The sequence below is a fragment of the Coturnix japonica genome, chromosome 17 (assembly GCF_054131305.1).
Source record: "Coturnix japonica strain WE chromosome 17, WE-NBRP24, whole genome shotgun sequence".
Lineage (NCBI taxonomy): Eukaryota > Metazoa > Chordata > Aves > Galliformes > Phasianidae > Coturnix > Coturnix japonica.
This window is the reverse complement of record NC_140679.1, coordinates 15551346-15568916: the sequence shown is the minus strand read 5'-3', so window position 1 is coordinate 15568916 and position 17571 is coordinate 15551346. Positions and strand designations below refer to the sequence as shown.

The window sequence follows — 17571 nt, the reverse complement described above, 5'->3', positions numbered from 1 at the left end:
CATTCATTTGGCAACAACAACAAACAAATTAGAACTACTGAGCTCAGAGCTCATTGGTTGTTGTGTGAATGATGCTCCCTTCTAAGCAAACTCTTCCATGCAGGCAACTCCCAGCCTTGGAGTGATGGCCATAAGTGAGAAACTGAGGCTTAGAATGGACTTCCAACACTTAAGTTTACCTTCACATCTGAGCACGGCGTTGTTCCAGACCACGTTCCCTTCCTTCAGGATGCAGGTGATGGTCTCTGAGCCGTGGGTTCTGATAAAACCCTCATCACAAAGGAACGACACGGAGCTGCCGAGCTGCAGGCTGTCCCCAAAGCGTTTCCCATTCACGGGCACACCAGGGTCTGGGCACTCGTTGTGCCTGAATGCTGGGAGGCAAAGATGAGAGCACAGTGAGCTTCCCCAGCCCTCTAAAAATACCATAGTTCATGTGTGCATCTACATAGATGGGACATCAGTTACCCATTAAGCACACTGTGTGATTCGCTGCTGTACAGTCCCCAGCCTTCCTTGTCACCATTACTGGGATAAAAGCAAGGACACAAAGCCATTACCTTCCTACATGCTGCAAAGTTAAGGATGGAATTGCACAGACATTTGCTCTGGTTAAAGGACTGCCCTTTTCCTGCAGCTAAAGCTAGGCCAGCCAACCAATCAGAGAACGAGCCCATAGCCTTAACTTCCCATTAAGTGCCTAATTATGTACTATATCTTCACAGGCTCGAAGGTGGTCTTCCGAGATGAACAATATATAAAAGATTAAAGCCTCCAGATTCATTACATACACATGCTATCCATTTCTTTAATGCATTTGGCCAAGCACAGTTCTGGATTCCCTACAAAGCATCCTCTCCCTTACAATAACGTGTTACCATACACTGCTGAAGGGGAAAACACGGGCTGAATCTCTGCCTTGTGCTCCGGGAACTTGTAGTAATATGTTGTCTCCTGTCTCCTACCTAAGAACAGCAAGATGCCTGAGAAAGGCTCAGCAGCTCCCTTTTGGCAGCTCAAGCAGCTCAGAACACATAAACCCAAGTGTAGCTGCGTCATTTACAACAGGAAAAAAACCCAACAATCCACCTTAAAAACGTCTTTATAGAAGGGCCAACCACAGCTCCCAGCATGGCTACAGGGGGATCCAAACTGCCTCCTGCACTGCCAGCATCCACAGGAGAGCTCCTGACTTCACAGCACCCAGAGCTCAATCCTGGCTACACAGCTCTACCCCACAATGCTATTCCATACAATGAGCCCCCAACCTCCTCTGTGTGGCCAAAGATTTCTTAAGACCTCTGAGTTATTATTATTATTATTTTTAAATAGAGGATTTGCAATCATAAATGGAAAGGCCATTAATTTAGCGGTGCCACTAAAGGCTATTAGAACAAAATCATTTATCAGTTCTGCTGAATAGGTTTAACAACGCTCCTTAGAAAATTACAGGACAATGTGAGGAGAAAATGACCATAGCATTCATCTGAGATTTGGAGACTGGACTTAAGTGAAGCCAAACGTCCCTGAGGAAGTTTCAGTGCTTTAGAATATAACACAGAGCAACACGTTTCCTTCAGTGGTTAAAGGCCTGAATAGGGACTCAGCAAACGATGACAGGGCTGATGGATGGACTCAGCCATCTGGGCCCCAACTTTTACCCAACTGCATGCCAGATGTGATCCCCAGTTTTCAGCCTCACTCTGGATTTGCAATGATTTTTGCACAGTCAGGCTTTTGCCAATAGGTACCCATTAAGAATTCGGAGCTTGAGATGAAAAGCAAAGGATGGAGCTCTTACTGGTGAAGGTAATGTTGAAACCTCTCTTCTCCATGGAGTGGTCAGTCTGGAACTCCAACCTGGCAACGTGGCCGCTGCTGGTCAGTGAGGAGGGGATTTGGCTTCCTGAGAAGGTGCCCAGCACTGGAGACTCCGCGGTGCCACCGTCCTTCACAGCTAAGAAATCAAACTGAGGCTCCACGTCAAAATCATTGAAAGCCAAATGAATTCGGCTCTCAGGTTTAGCTATAATCAACCAAACGCAGTGCAAGCTGCTGCCGTATTCCTCAGGGTAATTCGGTGACAGCACGATCCCAGACGGGGTGGTGAAGTTGAAAAAGCAGGAAACTGCAATGAGAAACCAGCATCACTCATGCAGCACGGTGCTCCCACACATCGCTGTCATGTTCCCCCACCTGCCCCCCGAGCTCCTGCAAACTCCCAACACAGCTCTGGTTACATAAAGGAAGGGCTCAGTGCTCCATTCACTGCTGCTTGTCAGTGATTTATTTGCATGGGGAAGAAGTGACTTCAAAGTGGCCCCCAGTCCCTGGTTTTGGCTGACGTGTTGTGCCACTGCACAATGGAACAGGTTGGTTTGACTCCACAAAGGCAGGGATTTGATATTTTGGAGGATTCTGCTGCACATCCTGGAGGAAAAACCTCCTGGAGAATCCAATGTGGAACTGCAGCCACTGCCAAACAAGATCATCAGCTTTAGAAGCTGCAATGGCCTCTGCTGTGAGTCCAGCTCTGCAAAGCCGACAGCAGCTGCCATCCCAGGACCTGCAGGACCAGCCCAAGGCCAGCATCGACCTGCAGCTCCTTCCCACTGCAAAGCAATCACTGACTTCTGCTGGGCCACCAAAACGAGGCATCCAAGCAGACCACCATTCCCATGGGAATCAAGGAAAGCAGTCTTCAACTGAAGTCGAGGGGAAGAGTGCGTATGGCAAAAGCAACTTCACGTCCCACCAGTTTTCAATATATACTGTATTTCAGCATGGCAAGGTCCATGAATTTGAACAAGCAAGGCTGCATGCCTCTGCTCAGTGCTCTCTATACCTTATGTATGTGTGCTTTGCTCATCTTCTTCCCCACCACGCGCCCTTGGGGTAAAACCCATTACTTGGAACACAGATCTCACTAATTCCCGGGAAAAGGACATCGCACGGAGGATAAGATTGGTTTCAGTTTGGCATTTATACAGTTCTTTGCTTCAGTGCTCACCCTCCCTCCATTATTTCCCCCCCCCATCTTCCTTTAGCGCTTAATGGCTTCGAATCAAACAGGACGGACGTTACCACGACGTTATCAAGGCTAAAAGCTACACAATCCATTTCCTGCTCTCAGCAACAAAGGGAACAGATTAAAGAGAACACAAACTGCAAAATATCCTCGGGATTTTGGCTCTGTGCTGAAATATCACGGGATGCTGTCAAATAATTCTGTCAGCGTAAGCTGGCTATAATCTGCCAACAGGAACTCCTTGCAAATAAACGCAGCCGCACAGACAGAGATGTGAGCAGGAGGAGCTCCTCGCAGGTGTGAGGTTCCTCCTGCAAGTTTTTAAGTCCAAAGTGGTAAATCAGCATCCACGGCGCAGCAGGACCCCATGGGACCCCACATCCCACTCCCAGGGGGGACACTCAGCCCTGGAGGACCACCAGCCCCACTGGCAGTTCGCCCTGAACGAGGTTTGCTACCATAGCCATTCTACCTGCAACATGAAGGCGTCATGGATTGATGTCAGGAAGAGGTTTTCTCTTTGGGATAAAGGTGGCATGGAGGGCTGTGATCCCACTTCAGCCTCCCTGCTTTACCCCAACGCTTTGCCACCCGGACGGACACAGCAGCTGTCTAACAGTACATCAAGGACACCGAGAAACGCCATCAGAACAAAGATGACAGCGGGCAGGAAGGGTGGAAGGCAGCTGAGCATTACCTGCCTCATGCTGCTGTGAGCATCCGTGACAGCCAGGAGCAGCGGGGCCCTGACAGACACACAGAGGTCAGCGATGCTGCCCGCAGCCCATCCATCAGCAGCACTGAGTGAGGAATACCTGCGGCTCTGCCGCCTCGAGCTGAGAGATTTAAATTAATATTTATTACCGTTATTCTTAAGCGTTATGAGAGGCACATTTCATTATGTGCGCAGCGTTGGGATCAAATTTATACTGACCTTTATCAATTATTATTACCGAGGAAGTAAGGCAAAAGCAATTAGAAAAATGCTCTTATTAAATACAGCAGAATAAATCACGGCAGAGCTCGAACAGCGGACTGCCTAAGAAAGCCAAACGAGACCCACATCATTAATGGATGAGCGTCAGATGTTTATTCATATCGCTGCAAACTATCAACACTCTGCCTTCCTTCGGAGCACTGAGAAAGTGAAGCAGCTCACGCTGTTCTGAAAGCCAAGGGATGCACGGCTGTGCCCGCAGGGCTCTGCCCCATGATCCCCATGAGCGATGCTCAGCACAACACAAAGCCTATCTGGCAATTATTCTCCAGCACAGCTGCTTGTTTCTGTGCTTTCAGCCTGGAGCTATTTCTGCGCTGTCTGGTCACTCGAAGCACAACTTGCTTCTCTCTGCCTTCAGAAGCTGATGGCTGCTGCTCATCCTGCTATGAGAACCCTGGGCTGATGCTGGGGAGAGCACACACCTGCAGTGGGTGGAAGGGGGAAAGGCAACAGGTTTAGGAGCTGAAAACAAAGCAGGGAATCGCCATAACGAGTTCAGTCTCCATGGAAACAGCACAAAAATCCCAACTTCTCTCTCAGCTTTCGGATATCATTCCTGCAGACTGTGACCACTTGGGACAGAGCCTGAAGACAGGAACATACTTTCTGCCTTGCGTTTCGTTTTTAAGTAGCTCCTTCCTTGAGGCGTAACTTGATGATGGACTGGAAAAACAGGACCTCAGCAGGAGCCTGGTTAATAACTGATGGCTCACGTTGGGAAGAAGACGTCCCCAATAGCTAACAGGACTGGAAGCTCAGGGCACTGGCTCCAGCTGTGAAGCAAAGTGCTTTACTTTGTGCATTTTCCTTTTTCTCTAGCTGCTCCTTCAGTAAACACATCTGCATCACAATGCATTCTCCTTCTTCAACCCTGAGGCACCAGCAGGGCCAGTGGGAGGCGAAGGAACAGAATCTGGAGCAAAGATTAACCAGAACGTTTCTGTATTGCAAAGCAACAAGCTCTCCACCTCAATCTGATGGAGGAGCTGTCACTGCCAGTGTGTTGGCCAGGGGCAGGAGAGCAGGTATGCTGGAAAGCAAGAGAAATGGGCAGGCTGTGGGCACCAGAACTTGTGAAAAATATCATCAGCACACTTAAAACAGAGCACATAGAAGCCTCTAAATGCAGCAGGGAGTTACAATGCCAAAGCAGGTGTCGTTTCTACCCACTCGACACAGGAGCAGTGACTGGGTGGGTTATGGGAACAACCAAAGCTCTTCAGCTTGCTGGGAGATGCTGAGCAGCATTGGGCCGTTTGCCTGCCAGGGTGTCTGCAGCCATCTGCCGATCAGGAGCAGCTCCAAGGCTTCTGCAGGAAGGTGAGATCCTTCTCTGGTACCCCTGAATGTTTCAGAGGGAATCTCCCCCCTTACGGTGCTTCAGATCTGCACCATGCTGAGGTTTTATCATCACTTTTTGGCAGCCCCCCACAAGCAGCCCAGCACCAGGAGTGCTGGCACTGATTCTGTTACACACCTTTCCCTTTTTGCTCCTTTGTGGTTTAGCAGAGCATCCTCCCCCTGCTGCAGCACCGGGAGCCACCTGACAACTGCTCTGTTCGTCTCCTGCAGGCTGCGTGCTGCTTGCACAGCAGGGCAGGACGTGGATCTACCTCCACAACCCCCACATCTCTGCACACAGAGCGGCTGCCATAAGACAAAGAAGGGCTCTGCATGTGTGCAGCTACAGCACGGGTGGTGGCGGCTGCACAGCTGTGACAGATGGCAAGGTGAGTTGTATGGGAAGCCTTACAGACTCATACATCAACCCCACCTGCAAACTGGAAATGTCCCGCTGTAGCTTTCCCAAACATCAACCCCATGTGTGAAATATTAATGTCAAATAAGGCACACGAGGAAACTTCTCCACAGACTTAAATTAAAGGCAGCAACATAACCCACATCCCATTCTCGTTTTCTGAGTATAGAAAAAGGAGAAGGAGATCCAGATGACCTCCATGCTGATAAAAATCAGTAAGTGTAATTTCAGACTCGGACTCACATGAAGAAAGACAATACATCACGCTGCGAACTGCAGTCAGGAATACGGACAGATGCCTTGGCACAGGACAGCTCATTTGCAGCAGCATGAAACCCTATCAGGGTAACAGCTCCACTGGCTCCATCAGGAAAACAACAAGCACAGAGGCAGCCCAATGAAGTGCATCCTCCTGATGAGCAAAGAGAGCACAGCTGGAGCCAGGCCCTGCCATGCTGCACTGCCAGCATCCCGCTGCAGCTGGAGAGCACGCTGTGCTGCTGGAGCATCACCAGCCCAGCAGTCAGCAGGCTCAGCTTTCAGGCTGAAAGCACAGAAATGCAGCAGCCTCATCCTCAGAGCGTCCCTAAAACAGGATGGCAGCACAAAAGGAAGCTCCCCCGGGTCCCTGCAAGACACCAGGAAAACAAGCAGAGCAGCAGGCACTGCAGGATGCTTGTGCTTCTTGCTCTTCAGCCACTAACAGAGCCCAGTGAGCAAGGAAGAAGGCAGGCTCTGGATGGACCCAGGTGGAGGAGAAGCAGGAGGTCCCATGGAGAGCCTTGTGGGGAGAGCAGGAGACAACAAGAATGCCATTCACTGTAATTAAGGGGCTTAAAGTGCATTTCTGTCCAGCACAGCGCTTAAATATATACGTCCACTTAAGTAAGAATTTAAATCTCAGTGCTTTGATAAACCAGGCCCGCAATACAGAAGCAGGACTTTCAGGGAATGTGACCTGCTTAACTTTAAGAACAGGATGGTCTTACATGGCTGCAAACGTGAAACGAGGTTCTTAACAAAAGCTACAAATCCCTCATGTATACAGAGATCACAGTAATCCTACTTCCATTTAATTTGCTTCACCTACTGCAGCAGAATGGCTCTCAGTGGCTCAGGGGAGCAGCTTTAGATACGGAGCATCTCAGCAGATTTGCTTCTTTGAACCCAGCTGAGGTTAATGGCGAGCAGAAGGCGTTAACGGGTCCTGAAAGATGCACATCTGTGCAAAGCTATGAGCCACCTCAGTGGGCAGCAGGACCCTTCTGAGCCGCACAAACCCAGAGGGTGAGCACTGCTCTGCTGCAATGAGAGCAAATGCATCACAGTAGGATGAAGTGACCCAGCAGCTCCTCTCCCAACCTGCCTGGCAGAGGCAACTGGAGCATCCCTCATCACGTCAGGATCATTGTATCAAAGTGCTTCATAAAAGCTGAAATTATGGGCTGGTTCCCCATTTGTAAACTTTATAACCTCAGCCACACGTAACCGAGAACGACAGCTTGAATATTCCATCCCTTGCAAGTTCCTAACCCACATACTCAGCCTGAACAGTTAAGGGACGCAATGACAACAAAGAGGATGAAGATGGAGGTGCTGTTATCATGAAGGCACAGAGTCACAAACTAAGAATTCATCACAATAAGCCAACGCGTTACTTGAATTGCTTTGTGTTGCTTTGTCATCGCAGCCCCAGGAAATGAGCTCTCCACAACGAATTGTCTGCTCACAAATCACTTGCTCAGGACAGCAGGATGCACCACGGCATGCTGCTCAATCCTCTGCATCCATCATGTGTTTGCAGGCAGTATTAGAAGCACTGAACTGTTTGCACATCCCAACCAGCAGCACACAAACCAGGTCACCTCATTCTCCTGCCCGACCCCCAACACCCCTTATGGTCTCCCAACATTTACAGAGAACAGTATGACACCATCTAGAGGAAGCAAACTTGAAGCCAGAGGAGTAAAGGTGTAAGAAAGCAATATACGATGCCACCTTGACCGATGGATATCCAGTATTTGAGGTTCACAGAGAACAGAATGCAATGACTGGTATTTAACTAAATACTATATGCCTTCACTACGCTGCTGACTGCTGGCCATTGGAGTTGATGCTCTCTTTCAGAATCTACCTACAGAAAAAAGAGAATCCTGCTTGGCTGGAAGTCTGCCCTATTGCTCCTAGAACATCACCTCACCCTCGCTATGAACAACACATTTGCTCTCATCACAAACTATCAGGAAGAACCTCAGCCAAACTACCAGCTGTTTATATGAATTCATCTCCTGGGAAAGCAGTAAAATCCTCTGAAGCACAGCGATGCCCTGACACATCCCGCTTCAAAGACACCCCGGGAAACTCCATTTACTTCCTCAGCATCTCTAGCTGCATTGCTGATTGAGAACACCAAGTCGCAAGAAAGCCACGGCATGTGGAAAAGTAAAAGCTCTGATGGTAATTGCTTCCCTTCCCCCGATAGACACACAGAAATACTGCAGTGGGTGCACAGGGCTGTGGCTGTGGGTGCTGCCCCCAATCCCTGCCCTGCTGGGAGCACTGAGCCACGACTGCCTGCAGCTCTGCCATCCCAGCACGGCTCACAGACAGCACTGAACACTGCAAGCATCTCAGAGCCGTCTCCTCACTGACTTACAAACACAGACAGGTTTCTGAGCAGACCACTGGCTACTCTTTTGGCAGGTAATTGTTTTCTGGCCCTTCAGCTCAAAGGCGGGCTGGCACTCAAACTTCAAACTGTCCCCATGGCGAAATGTGGACCCCTCTCTTCTGCCGTAGGCTGGAATGCCGGGATCCCCGCAGCTCCCCTGGTCGATCTCTGAAAGAAAGGACAACAGAAGCAGTGAGAGGACGGCTGTGACCTCAAGCAGGGCTGCGTGTCTGCCCATGTGTGCATGGCAGCCATCGTGAGACCCCTAATGAACACAACCACAGCCCGCACATCCCTCACCATGCACACAGTGTGACTTCATGTAAGCATGGGCACAGCCTGCTGTTATCTGCTGCTCCATATGATTTCATTTCAAAAGGGTCCCCTGCTCCGTATCACCAACACCGACAGCTCCCCATCCCCTCACAGCCATCTCACTGCTCAGCATTATTCATCTGCTTCACATTCATCTCTCCTTGCAGCCTCCCCTGCTTTCTATCCCCATCATCTATGATCAGCCCCACTGTCTCCTCTCCCCGTTTCCAATTTCTTACACCAAATTGGAAACTTCTTTTCTGACATTTTCTTTACAGAAGAGAATCGCATAATCCCAGATTTGCATGACTCCATCTAATATCCCAATTTGGTTTGAATAACAACAACGGCCTCATTATTATGCTGACTTGAGGCAACTTAGATACAGGTGTATTATGAATAGAAGTCACGATGAGGCACCTCGCTTCTGCTACCGCTGTGTGCATCCTGAACTAGAAGTCACTGCCAGGTAATGAAGCATCCCCAAAATAATTTAACATAAATGAATAGTAATAGAAAAGTTGGCGTGAAGTGGGATTCTTCTTTCTCCTGTCACTGACAACAGCTTGCTGGGCTTTGTGCATCCTCCTGCGGGCTCAATATCTGAATGCTGGAGGTCTGTATTTGCACATGGGGACAGCAGTTCAGATGGTAAAGCAGCACTGAATCACATAATCCCATATGATAAAAAAGCAGAAGGAAGTGTAAATAGTGGGAAGAAAACTGAGCTTGAAAAGGCAGGAAACAGGAACGAGACTGAAGGGCGAGGTGTGTATTTTAAAGATGCATTGCTGTGACCTGACACAGACACAGTGTCTTTGTGAGATCAGGTCATGCTCTGGCTAGCAGGTACTCAGAAAAAGAATGCAGCCAAGCAGAGAGAGAAAATAACTCCCAAATAACTCCCCTTCGAGCCTCTGCTGAGGAAGAATAAAGGTAGCAAAGGTGCTCTGGAGGTGCTGATTGAATGGGCTCCCCCACACCATGCAAACCCTCTATCTACAGAGTGGAAGCACCAATGTAAGAATGGCAGAGAGATGAAGAATTAGGGCTAACGTTCCACCACGTGTGATCCCACCGTCAGCAAACAGAGCCAGCCCAGCTCCTTACATCACAGAGGTCTGGAAATGGCATCTGTGCACTGAGCAAATCCCCCCCTTCCTACTTTTCTTTCATACATCATAAACTCCGTGAGATATTTGGCAGAGCTGAAATCCCAGAAATGAGTGATTCAGAAATATCAAAACACGTGACTGGGCTGAGATTGAAATGTTCCACCTGAAGAATGTTTAAGTACGGTCGTTTCCCCATTAGAATAATAAAAGTCAAAACCAAACAAGAACATCCGAATCAAGTGTTTTGACACTATTGAAATGAAACAAGTTGAAATGAATCTTTCAAAATCCTCTCTCAAATATTACACTGTGTGGATGGTTTTTTTGACAAAACAGCTGTTTCTATCAGCAAATAATTCAGCAGGAATTTCCCAGCTACTCTCTGTGCTCATCCAGTTCCAACTCCCTGCTATATGTAGGGTCACCAACCAGCAGCCCAGGCTGCCCAGAGCCACATCCAGCCTGGCCTTGAATGCCTGCAGGGATGGGGCACCCACAGCCTCCTTGGGCATCACCACCATCCATATAATGTGGGATTTGTGAGCACTTAGAAGGAAAGGAAATCACACAAATATTAGCTCTGGTCTGAAAAGCCCTTAAGAGTACACTTAGTCTTATACACACAGTTTTGCACCTATATTACCTTTGCTTAAACTAATGAAAGCTAATAGTGTTAGGAATCCATCTTTAATGAGCCAGGAGCAGGGAGTTTCTCTTGCCTCGCTCTCTGAGTTGATTCCAGCCATAAGGAAAAAAAGGCTCTAATGAGGAAACAAGATGAGAAGGAGAGGATACAGCAGGAAGGAAAGCCCCTTTCTTCTTATTGCATTTCTACCACGTCCCTCCCCCTGCAAGCCCCTGTTGAAGGGCAAATGCAGAGATGGACCCTCCAGGCTCATTAAAGCCCCTCAGTGAGATGTCAGATCCATCCCACTGATCTAAGGTGAAACTCAAGTCCAAGGAACATGACCTGGGAGCATCTCAGGCCAATGCACTATCAGCTAAAAGCCCTCACGTCGGCCAGCTCAGCAGTATTTTATGGCGTGAATCGATATATTGAATGGACACACGCCGTGGGAAACCAGCGCTGCTTCCTGAGTTCACCACGAGCCCAAAGCAAGGCATGAGGCAATGCAGAGCCTAAGAGCAGATACATAACAGTGTGAAACACCTGCAGTTACCCAGCATCAAGGTGCAGCCCTGTGTGGGGACAGGAGGACAGATGCATGCCAATGCCTTTAGAAGCAGCTTGTATGCTGGTATCTACACAGAGTTCTGTACTTACATCTAATGCATATGCACAAAGAAACGTGGCAGCCCAGCAAGCTCAGCAACCCAATGCCTCGGGCAGCACCAATTTGATTAAAACCAGGAAGGTCAGGAGAGGAGATCTTCAGTCTGCAGCTCCTAAGCCTCTTAGCAGCACAGAGCTCTGTCTGAGCTGCAAAGCTGAGCTCCCCACAGCCAAACACTTCGTCAGCATCCCAACAACAATAAATACTGTTTAATCATCCCCTGCTGCTGGTGCACAAGGCAGACCTCCGCCAGCTCTACCCACACTAACCCAAAGCCAACTGGAACCCAAACTATATTCATGCTTTTGAGGGTCTGTAAATGTAGATCTAAAACTGAGATTATTGTTACCTTACATTAAAAATACACAGAAATAATTTTAATATATGATTAAGATGTTTTTCTGCCTTGCTGATCTTACTGTATGCTATTGCTTGTAATGACCTCAGGCTCACCAGGATCAAACACGTTGCTCCCCATATACACCTTCAAGTCCACCAGTGGGGAAAACAACTGCAAAAGGATAATGCTTGAGATGTCCAGAAGCACCTTTCTCACTATGGGAGCCTGAACCAGTGAACCCCACATTGCTCAAGGAGTTTGGAACACACGTTACCTGGAGGAACAACTTGAGGAAAGCCATATAGGAGGGGAATGGCTTGGGAGCTCCCAAAGAGCTGCACCAATGGCTTCCCCCTAGGGGAAGATATTCTCTGAAGCTGTCATGGGTTAAAGGGAGAAGACCTGGGACCCCAGGAGGCTGCGAGCTCTCCCACAAGCCAAGCACTAAATTGCAGCATCAATCAGCCTGCTGTGGTTATGAGAAAGGAAAGAATCCTGCAGCAAAGTGGAGGATTTCCTCCGACAAGCGCTGCAAGTCCAAAACCATTGTTCACTATTATGAGAGAGTGTCTGTTTAAAAGGATAAGCATGGCTGCGGTTGAGACATAGGAGATTTAGAAGTAATCTTCATGAACATTAATGAGCCAGATCCTCAGCTGGTAAAGACTGACACAGCTTAATTGAAAATCAATGCTGTCACACCGATTTGCACCAGCTGAACATGTGTTCCAAAAGAATCCAATCTTGCAGTGCAGGCTTGGGAAACAAAGCAGGTCCCAGATATGGTGTGGTTTGTATGCTCTGCCTTTACCCACCAAGGAAAGCTCCCCCTCTCCAGCAGCTCCACATCAGAAACCTGGTGGTACATTGCCCTCCTGAGCACGTCCCCTCCAGCAGGTCCTTCAATCCTTGCACCAATAAGTCTCCTAGGTGTAACCACTCCAGCACTAGCAACCAGCTTTATGGCTGCATTATACCTAAAAGGTACACTAAAACTCACATGTTTTAGGAAGCACGGCTATTTAAATGTACTCTGTAAGCAATGCTCTGCTTTTCTAGGAGGCAGATTTTGGTCCTGACTTTATATTGCTCCATTAGCTGTAATTTTCCCCTCGCAGTTAGGAAGAAGTGTGCCCATAAAACTGGTACTGAATGTTGTTAGTAAGTTAGGTATAATTTCATAAGGTATTTGGCAAGTGCTAATTGCCTCTTACTTAAATGGATCTTGCTTTGCGACTCAAAGCACTTGCAAAAATGAAATGAATTTTATGGAGCTGGCTGCTTTGAGGTCATCATAACCTCAGGACAGGGCCAGACACACAACTGTATCCTTGTTCATGCAAAAATCCTTTTTGCAAGGTCACAAATCTGCCATACAAGGACTGCAAAGACACCCAGGAAAAGAGAAAGGATTTGAAGAACAGGCAGCAGCTCCTCAAGCCTTGCTATAGATGAAGCCACCCATAACATCTCAGTAAGTCAGAGTGGGGAAAAGTCAACTCCCCTACAGATCCACAGCTCATAGAAGAGCAGCATAAACCAACACCTTGTATCTTTATGCACTGTGCTGCATGGCTAGAAGATGATGCCCACATTGCCCTCTGGATGAGATTCACAAAATCAGATCTGAAAGCAAAGCTGAGTTGTGCCTTCAATCACTGACAAACACAACAGAAACAGGCATCACAGTGACTGCGGAAAGCACGCTTTCAGGCTGGTACCATCACAGCCACTAAGACTGAAATAGCACCATTATGATGCTCCCTGGACAATCAGGCTGGATTTACCCCTTTTCTTCTTTCATTTCCATCGTCTTTTATCTATGTCTTTAATGACTTTCTGCTGACCTGGTCATGCAATCCTGTAAATAGCGGAGCACTGCGACCCAGTTCCCCTCCCAGGCACTGCTCAGCCTGCTGGTCATGCTGGCATTTGGTCTGACCAGGTTTTCTAGTAGGTCAGGTCCCTGCAGGCTCCTCACTGATGCTGCTTTAGCATCAATCAGCAGCGCTACGAGGGTCAGCTCCTGGCCCAGCACATCATGACACTTCCCTGAAACACAGTAAGTCCAAGGAAAATGTTTTAAAAATGAATGAATACTAAAGTGCACCGAGGGCCCCTGAGAGAAACAAGTGTGATTTCAACCTTAATGCTGATATCAGCTGCTGCTACTCAGACCTTCCATCAACAGCTGATGATCCATCGTGCTCATACAGTGTGAGACCACAAGAGATGGGAATATCTGCAAAACCCAACAGCAGCTTTGAACAGGGATCCAGGAAAAGCTCCAGCTAGAATCACTGCCCCCTTACATCACTTGGAATTAAGGAGCACTTCTTACTTTCACTAAGTTCACAGATACCTCCAGCAGAAATGATTATAGCAGAGTTCAGCATTCCCATCCTAATTCATTTGGAAAGGTTTCTTTATAGAAGTCCCCGAATTACTTCTCCTTTCATTTGTAATCCTCCAGATTAGCAGTTCAGACCGCTGATCTACTGGAACCCCTGACAACTCCATCTCACATCCCTGCACAGCCTGTTGCAGATGTCATCACTCAGCTGAAGTGACTCATCCAACAAAGCAGATGAGAGGGCAATGAAACATCAACCATCCAGCCTGCTCTCATGGAAATGAAATCACAGGAGCTGCTCTTATCGGAGCACAGCTTCAATTTTAAGGGAGATTCTGAAGAGCTTCAGCGTGCAGAGAAGCTCCTTTCTCACAAGCAACTAAACCCATCTCATCTCTTTTTAAAGGCAGACGTATTCTGAGAGACACCTGAGTTACCTTCGTACGTTGCTTTGAATCCCAGCAGGTTACTGACACTGTCTGTCTGGAAGAGGAGCCACATCTGGTGCTGTGTGCTGACAATGAGGTCGGGGACTGTGGTGCCTGTCAAGCTGGACAAATAAATAGAAACATGTCAACACTCTACATGCAGTAGAGTTTGTTTCTCCATTCTACATACAGCAATGAGTCTTCCAGCAGAGCTGAGTGCCTGCAAGTTGTCACCACCACTGCTGTACAAACTTAGTACCATTACAATATATTTATCCAGCATCAATAGTCATCATTTCCTTTCTTACTGAAGCAAAACATAAGCAAAGGAAACTCCCACAAGCCATAGTGGTGGCTGATTCCTCTGCAAGACAAAGCAGAAGCCTCCAACCTGCTGAACATCCTATGAACCCTGGAAAAACACCACTAACCCCAGCAGTGTGGGCTGAGCAGGGCAGTGCCCACCCCACAAAGAAGCCACTCTGAGAGTGATGAGATTAAGAGAAAAGCCACCAGTATACCCATATTAATGAGGCATGTTTAGCTCACTCGGCCTTTGGGATTAATCACCTCGCTGAGGTTCAACACAGCTTTAGAGCTTTATCCCCCACCCACACAGCACCCGTGCAGGCACTTACATGCACAGATGCCCACTTGGAGCACAGCTCCTTCTGTCTGCTTCAGAAAGCAGAGTCCCAGTGAGTGGGAAGGGATCATTACTCCAGCAATACGAGTGTTCTGTTGTCTGTCCTCGTGGCAGCATTTAATGCTATTATATTATTTCTGCTAAGGTATCATCTGGGATGAATTTGTAAGTCACCGTAAGCACAACTACCACAAGTGGGTAGGAGGATTCTTCTGCAGTGTTTGCTTAAATCTAAACACATACATATGTACAGATACAGCTTCTGCCTGGCTTCGTTCTCCAGTATGACAGCAGCACCTGAAAGACTTGATAAAATGGAACCCCGAGCTCTCAAAGCAGAATTACTGCAACCCAGTGCTGCAAGGGAACGAACCCAGCAGCTGTGTGTTGATAGCATCCTGTGAATAAATGTAACTTGCAACCTCCAGGCACCATTATGGCAATTCTCACTTTCCTGGGTAATTGGAGGCACCATGGCTGATCTGCCAGATACAGTTTGCTCAGAGTGAAGCAAAACGAGTCGAAGGGTTTTGCTACTTATTTTACCTGCTTGACACCCTTAAACTGGCTGCCTGCTGAGTTCAGGCTCTTTCCCATACCCACAACAAGTACCCAGCATCAGAACTGCGACCAATGATGCCATACAAATGCAATTCCCTCCCCACCCCACAGATTTTCTCACCACTCACATAAGCAATAGGAGCCACTACAGCACCTGAAACCATCACCTCTGCAATCTGCTTCCCCCTGAAACTGCTTCCATCTCCCACACCCACAGCTCTGCTCCATCACTCCTCAGACCCCCATCAGGCATGTTATCGATCCTGGTCAGTTGCAGGGATTCTGTATCTGCTGGTAAATGAAGAAGTAACCTTTCCTTAATTACTGCTTTTCATCCAGAGAGTTTGATGTGGAAAGGAAAAGATGAAAAAGTGCCATTGTTGGTTCTTCTCATTTAAGCAGCAAACAGACAGACAGGAACAGGGAACAGACCAAGAGAAAAACCTTCAGAAAAGGGTTTCTTCACAGTTTTTGCATGCCTTCCCATTCCACTCTAACAAGCCGGATGATTGATCTGGGTGCTTGTTACTTTGGGGGATAAAATCCTCACTGCAAGTCAGAAAGCTCAGCCTAACAATCTGTTACGTTCTCTGAGATGCATTTTACAGGCACGAGAGTGAGACTGAAAACAAATGGTCCTTTATACCTCACTTTGGGATAATGTCTGCTGCTATGAAAGTCGACTCAGATGCCTTTATTGGTTTCTCAGTCTGCAGGACTGAGTTCCTCTTCAACAGCAGCAAATAAACAACAAATAGTAAGAAAATTGGAACTCTCATCATTAACAGGGTTGGTTTCCTGCATGGGGGGTCCTTCATTGATTTTCAATTTCCTCTCAGGTAATAAATAAATAAATTCCCTTTTAGGTTCAGCATCAGCAATTGAATGGGAAGCATTGGCCAGCAGTGGGAGGAGATACCACAACACCACTGCAGTCAGTCACAGGGATTCTGTGTCTGCATTAGCATGGCATTGAACCCCTCATCCACATGGAATGATTAAATACATGAAATACATGAGAAAACATGGAAGAACAGAATCTGGGCCTCCATCCATAGGCCTCAGGCAAACAGAAAGGGGGGGGAGCAAGAAACCATTTCAGCAAGTTCTTCCAAACGATTCCCTTGGCTGTAATTTGCACATTTGGCCCAATCAGCTGTGAAATGTTCTGTGACACTTTAATTGCACACACTTTTGCAATGATCAGGCTTTACGTTTCTATACGTCGCAGGCTGGAGTTTGCGACTTTCAGCATCGCTGCTGTTCACATCCTGAGAAGAGCAGCAAAATGGAACTTGGAGAAATGGAGAAGGTAGAGAAGGGGGGATCCTTCAGGTTCAAGCCCCAGCACTGGCTGCCCTGATGCCAAACCCCCACCACCATTTCCAATGCTCCTCCTCAAAGTCCTGGTGACTTCTCCCTGCTCCTGCCATAGCACCTGGCCCTGCAGATACCCTTGAGACACTGAAGACCTTGACAAACAGCCCTGGTTTATGTCTTTATTCAGTGGAGGCAACAGCACCCAGACAAGATAAGAAGCCAGGCTTTCAGATGTGCTCAAGACCCGATGGAGCTTCTGCTCCATTTGCATTTCCTTTGGTATCTTAATTTTACTCCTTCTCCCTGGGCAGCCTCAGCTTCTCTCTATGGGGTCCTGACAAAAGGAGTTCAAGAGAAGAGAAGCAAAGAGGTAAAAGCCTTTCTGTCAGCTGAAACCTAAGAGAATGTGATGAGAAAAGAAAACACCAGCAATAGGCAGCTTATAAAACATTCAGTGAGGAGCAGCAAGCAGACCGGGCTCCTTCATCCAACCCCATCTGCTAAATCTCAGCAGCAGAACTCGGACACATTAAGGACACAGCACTTACACATAGAGCACAGACTTCTGGTCTCCCACTTGTCCTCCATCCCCGACTGTCAGAGTGTCATATCCTCTTTCCAGTTCAAATTCTTCAAAGGTGAGTTTGATAACCTGGCAAAGACGCAGTGTTGTTAATAAGGACCAACAGCCAAAGCAGCCAGCAGACCCTCCCACCTTGCTTGTTCTGCTGCTCGATCCC

The 17571-nt window shown here is 47.8% G+C and overlaps 1 protein-coding gene across 4 annotated transcripts in view; it reads right to left on the bottom strand.

The window, feature by feature from the left end:
• The window catches only part of CSMD2 (CUB and Sushi multiple domains 2), a 211829-nt gene that overhangs the window by 83005 nt on the left and 111253 nt on the right, over positions 1–17571 (bottom strand). For 3 of the 4 annotated variants that reach the window (XM_085518154.1, XM_085518153.1, XM_085518156.1), the window contains exons 12-16: positions 17380–17483; positions 14314–14426; positions 8444–8626; positions 1802–2128; positions 180–374 (exon numbers count right to left, since the gene is read on the bottom strand). In XM_085518154.1, coding sequence (XP_085374280.1) covers positions 180–374; positions 1802–2128; positions 8444–8626; positions 14314–14426; positions 17380–17483 — 922 coding nt within the window. The remainder of the gene's footprint in view (positions 1–179; positions 375–1801; positions 2129–8443; positions 8627–14313; positions 14427–17379; positions 17484–17571) is intronic. The other variant, XM_085518155.1, reaches the window with a different exon arrangement.